The 6,000-nt window shown below is 42.8% G+C and overlaps 1 protein-coding gene across 1 annotated transcript in view; it reads right to left on the reverse strand.

The window, feature by feature from the left end:
- The window catches only part of PAPSS1 (3'-phosphoadenosine 5'-phosphosulfate synthase 1), a 68,761-nt gene extending 63,170 nt beyond the window's left edge, over positions 1-5,591 (reverse strand). Inside the window, exon 1 of the mRNA XM_074950716.1 lies at positions 5,317-5,591. Within this exon, the coding sequence (XP_074806817.1) occupies positions 5,317-5,376 (60 nt within the window). The 5' untranslated portion in view covers positions 5,377-5,591. The remainder of the gene's footprint in view (positions 1-5,316) is intronic.
- Positions 5,592-6,000: the final 409 nt, after the last annotated feature.

Below are 6,000 nucleotides of genomic sequence, written 5' to 3' on the forward strand. Positions count from 1 at the left end.
TCACCAGGCAAGGCACTCCACAAGCAGAAAGCTGAGGGAGTGGAGAAGAGTCACACACACCCAGCACAGCAGCCAGTGGTCTCTGGGGGTGTACTTTCAGTGTCAAAAACCTACCGGGTGCAGCTGTGAGTCAGGAAACCATAAAAAGAATCCAAAGGTTATAAATCCCAGAATACACCCCTTTCCTAACAACACAACTCATTTTTCATTTTGCAGTTCACCTTTAAAACCAAAGGGCTCAATACTATTCCCTCTCATGTAAATGACAAAACCCCCATGACTCCAAATAAAAGCTGGATCTAGACAATCTCTTGAGAGAAGCTTTTAATAAAAAGAGTTGCACTAAGATTTAGTGACTTTGCTAATTTGTTCTCAATTGAACGTAATTGGGAAATTACGACAGTTTTGATGCAATACAAATTTTCCTAGTCTAGACAATCCACCACCAAATTATGCAGCCGGTATTACAGAAAACGGGATCATCAATAGCGAATGATTCACAGTAGCTCTAGCACCATTGCCCTAAATAATGGAAAATTACCTCCGTTTCTGTACCACATCTTAACCTTGGCTTGTTTATTTTGCTGTCTATACTTGGCATGTTGCATTATGTTTGACAAACTATGATTCTCTAGCATTTTTGGCTAGGGAAGGGTTGGGAGAGCTGACACAGATCTGTGTTCAGCTTGATTTTTGGTGAAGAATTTTCAACATTTGTACACTTGGGAGATTTAAATACCTCCAAAACAAAAGGGTTTTTCAATAATTGTGTGGGCATGTTTTCAGGGCTCCAGAAATTTACCAATCATATGAGTCAGAGATATAAACCAATCAGCTAAGTAACAGCACAAAAAAAAAAGAGGGGAATAAGATGTGAGGCAATGGCTACCAGCCTGGTCCACAGCAACAGCTCTAGTGCTTGAACGCAGAGCAAAATTGTCATGATTCCTGCCAGTTTTAATGCTGCCCATAGGGTTGCACTGAAATGCAAAAGCATACAGTCAATCTTACTGTGCTAGCAAAACTAAGAACAGCAGCAGGAACACGAGGGCTGTTGTCCTTTCTAATTAAAGACAACAACAGTGCACCAATGTACATTTGAATTTTTTTTTAAATGAAAGTTTCAATTCCACACCAACTAATGGCTCAGACTGCTTCAGTTTCCATGTAAGATTCCTACTTGAACAGTAAGCAAGCGGGTTTCCCAGTTCTTGCTCTATCTGCCTGCGGAAGTTAACAAGGAGGCTTTTATAAGGCTGCAACCAATGTATTAATTCAGTAGCCAGACAACTTTGGAATAGATTCAAGAAACAAACCAGTTCAGGTACATATACTAAATTGGAGATACTCCATGGCTAGACTCACTTCCTGATTTCAAAGAAGAAAAAAAAATATGTATTTGGAACAGCTGGCACTGCAGTAGAGGAGAACAAGAGTATCCATTCAGCCCTGCCCACCCAGTCGCATTTAATAGAAATAAGCCATTCACTTGTGAAAGGGTAAATGTTCTAACAGAGACACACTATAAATACTGATTTTCCAGAAAAAGTTTATATACCATTGATTATAACAAACAAAAAAAAATTCTATACAATGACCCGAGAATATTACATTCCTTAATTTCAAGGACAATAAAACAAGGACGTCTCAGTCTTAATACTTTAAAATAATTTTCTTTTGTAAGGAAAAAGTCTCAGGGAAGCATGTAATATACACTTACTATCTTAGGTAAACATACTCATAACACTTATACATTATTTATTTAAAGTGGGATTTAGAGCACATAAGTCACTGTAGGTCAGTAAGACTTGTGTTCTTAAGTCACTTGGGTGCTTTTGGAAATCAATATTACTGTTGCACCAATATGCAAAATTAAAACTATTGTGTATCACAATTAAATGTTATGAAAAATTGACAATGATCACTCAAAATGTGCAGTTTTCCAAAATATTAAATTGATTTTAAATGTAAAATTTCAAATTATAGACAGAAGAGTGGCAAAAAGACCAAAAAATGCTAAAATAATAAGGACACAAAGTCTAAAGACAGACAGTTTTTTTGGCTCTACTTGAAGACGGTGTTTCCTGGCAATAAGTTTATGTACGTCTAATTTCAGTCTGAAGAAGCGATCAGTTAATTTAGTCAGGGATTTATATTTTACAATATAAATGCTGAGAGAGCCTTTATGTATATCAAAATGAATGGTGCCAATATAATAAGGTTTATCTACAGATGTGAATCAATACTGAAGAGATATAATTAGATTTATATAAATAAGCCATTCTTGGTGGCCAAATTCAGCAGCACCTTTATAGCTATAAGTTTTTTAACAGCCTAAAGGCCATAAATGCAACACTGCCACTGTTACTGGGCTTATGCACTGCTGTTCCTTCTTGGGGGTCTCAGGAAGTATCAGGCCTTTCTTTCTCCTGAGGTTGAATTCTGCATGTTGGCTACTCTTGGACCAGAATCTGGGCTACAGCTTGCTGGGTACCAACCATGACTACTTCTGCAGGTCCAACTCGGATTTGGAATCTACAAGTGTTTGCCTTCAGAAGTCTATGAGAGCAGCTAATTAAAGTGAATGAACAACAACTTCAGCACAAAGTACTGTTTATTCTTTTGCCCAATAGTATACAGCAGGCAGAGCCAAGATATAAAACAAAAGAATCCTACACTTATATTTCCTTACCTAAGCTCAACCACTCTATCCCTATAATTCGGGCAGATGTGTCTTTTTTCCCCACTCTGAATTGGGAGAAACAGCCTGCACCACTTCCAACATGATCCTTTAGTCTGAGTGAGTTTTCCCAAACCATCAACTTTTTCCACTGATACATCCAGATAGCTTCTCTCAGCTCATCCAAAAAATCCCATACAGGTTGAATCTTGCGCCATTGATGGCTCAGCCATTGTTGTCCCAGGCCATGTCTACATTGCAATTACAGGCCACATCTACACTGTACCAGCTTGGAATAAGGGGCTGTTTAACTGCGGTGTACGCCTTCAGGCTTGGACTGAAGCCCATGCTCTGGGAAGCCTCCCACCCCTGCAGCACACTGCACAATTGGTCATCATATCAATATAGGAGATTGATGAACATAGTAGGACCTTAAAGAAACAAGTATGTTTTTAAGTATCATGCTGACTTCCACAGCAGCCTGGTTTAGGGAAACATCCAGCACACACTGGTGAAGTTAACAGTATTTGCTACTTTACCTTTGCAGGTTAGTTACATCACCAGTTTTAAGTGTTAGACAGTACTAGAGAGCAGCAAAGAGTCCTGAGGCACCTTATAGACTAACAGACATATTGGAGCATAAGCTTTTGTGGGTGAATACCCACTTCATCATCCACTACATGCATCCGATGAAGTGGGTATTCGCCCACAAAAGCTTATGCTCCAATATGTCTGTTAGTCTATAAGGTGCCACAGGACTCTAGATTAAGACGGCTACCCGTCTAGCACTAGAGAAAACACAACAACGTACATGGTCTATTGATATTAGCTGTTTAAATGAATAAAAAAACATTGCTAAAATTAAGTGACACTGCTGAGGCAAATTTGCCCCTGACAATTTAGATTTGGTAAGTAAGTGAGTTTATACAACCCTAAAACCAACAGAAATGGAGGAGGAGGGTGTTAAAATTCCAGATGAGACCAAAACAAAAACATCCCCAGCAGTGTTTAGAACTCAAGCAATGCACTAACTCAGGAAAAAGTGAAACTGTCTATAAAACAAAGATAAGAGTGACTAGCCTTACATTTCTTTTCAGTTAAACAAAATACCAGCAGGAACAGTGACCAGCAGGTTTTGTTTGTTTGTTTAAATGTTTTAAAATCATATGGAGTTGTTAGTAAATTGTTTTGTTTTTTTAAATATTTGATTTTAACAAGTATTCCCTTAATGACACTGCCCAGAATGTCATAAAATACTAGGTGAAGATCTTTATAATACAAAGGACCAAATTCATTCTTGCGTAAGCCCATTGCAACAATGATTCTGGATCAGAGGGTTCTCCTACTCTAGAATCCAGGATAACTGAACACACACAGTTTAAGAGCAAAAGATTAAAATATGTCACGTGCTCCTCATTCTTGACACAGAATTAAGAACTTCCAACAATTTGATACAATAAGTTAGTATGGAAACAATTTACAGGCACGTGTTTTGACCAATAATATTATCTCTAAATAATACAGAGGGAACAGAGATCCCACCTGTTTTGCCTAACATTTACCAAGAAATACTACACCAAGAAATACTAGTTTTCAATTTTGAAGTTTCCTTACCAAAGGAATGTGTAGGAAACTACAGAGCAATACTTTGACACTAACTACTTGATTATTTATACAATATTAATGGTACAGTAAGAAATATCTAATATTTATTATGGCAAGGAATAGAGGCCCATCTCTCCATATCACATCTGCTTAAATATAGCATTATTTTCAGACTCCCAATCATTTTCTTCACACACGGTATCAAAAACATCATAAGTGTTCTCGGGGAATACTTCTTTCTCCCTAGTTTGCTAGTCTGGGGCCTGCACTGTAAATTGATTTGCCCATATGCCCACACCTCTATGAATAAGAACCATGGTTTTCATTGTTTGGCTTAAATCTTACTTTGACAGCTTTCTATTTAGCCACCACATTACAAAGAACCTCTGTCTCAAGCTGCCCCAGATTTATGAATGGTTACATTGTACATTGAATTCTTCATCTTTCCCTCTTCCAACATATTTGAAGCAGAGGAACCAAGGTGCAAAAGACAGGAGTGAAAGCCTGAAATCTGCATTTTTCCCTGTACAAACCCTCCTTCCTACCTCTTCCCCCGGAGCCCAACTTTCAAAACATAAAAGAACGACCCCTGGAGGCAGAGCCCCTGGGAATGAAGAGAGGTGCTGGTACCCAGTCTCACTCGCCTGCGGGAGCTAGACTTTCACAGGTATATTCATTTTAAGGCAACATTTATAATCTCTCAATGAGACATTTACAATCCGATTGCACCACCACACCCTACCCCAGCCAAGTACCAAGGATTCAAGTCACCCTCGCTCGAAACTCCCCCCCGGTGCAAACGTGCCGTGCACATCCTCCCTCGCCGCCCCTCACTTTTTGCAAACTGCAGACCCAGCCTGTGCAACGGAGACCGCGAGCCGGACACACAGGCTGCTGCCTCTCTCGAGCTCAGCAAGCGGGTCTGCAGACGAGCAATGCCACATCAGCATAGGCAGGCAGAGAGCCACCAGCTTCCCCATTGCTCTCCCTCCTCCTCCCACGCTACCGGTGCAGCTCCCCAAGCCGCTCACCCAGCTTTGTACCGCGTTGCTCAGCTTGACTTTCTTGCTCTGACTCCCAGGCCGCTCCATCTCCAGGAGAGGAGGGGGCGCGCGCGCACTGAGCGGGCGGCGGGGGGTTCCAAACAGGGTGAGCGGGTCGGTGAGTGGCAGAGAAGAGACTCTTCGAATGCGGCCAGCTCGCCCTGGACTCTCAGTCGCTCGTGCGCGAGCGCCAGCTGCGGCGGGGGGCGGGAGGGCTCGCGCCGATACGGCAAAAGGGAGCTATAGGAGGAGCAGCCGCGCGCGCACCAGCCTCCCGCTACGCACAGGGTAGAGAGCGCGCGCGCCGGCTGCACTACGCACACGCACACAAAAGGGAAGGGCAGGGATGGGTTTTGGGCGCTTCCGGTGTTGCCGCTCTAGCCCCACGGCCCTCCACTCTTTTGTCCCCTAGAGCTGGGCAGGCGGGAGACGGTGGGAGGCGCCAGGCCCGGGGACAGAGGGTGAGGGTGGGATGCGTGACTGACGTGCTGCTGATAGACCAGTCCTCGCGTCCAGGGCCGTCCTCGTGCACGTCCCCGGGCAGCTGGCTGGGTCTCTCCAGCCTCCCCACAAAGCAGCCTGGCGCGGGGGGGGGGGTTGACAAGGGGAGAGGGATAGCTCAGTGGTTTGAGCATTGGCCTGCTAAACCCAGGGTTGGGAGCTCGATCCTTG

The sequence above is a fragment of the Natator depressus genome, chromosome 4, assembly GCF_965152275.1.
Source record: "Natator depressus isolate rNatDep1 chromosome 4, rNatDep2.hap1, whole genome shotgun sequence".
In the NCBI taxonomy this organism is placed as follows: Eukaryota; Metazoa; Chordata; order Testudines; family Cheloniidae; genus Natator; species Natator depressus.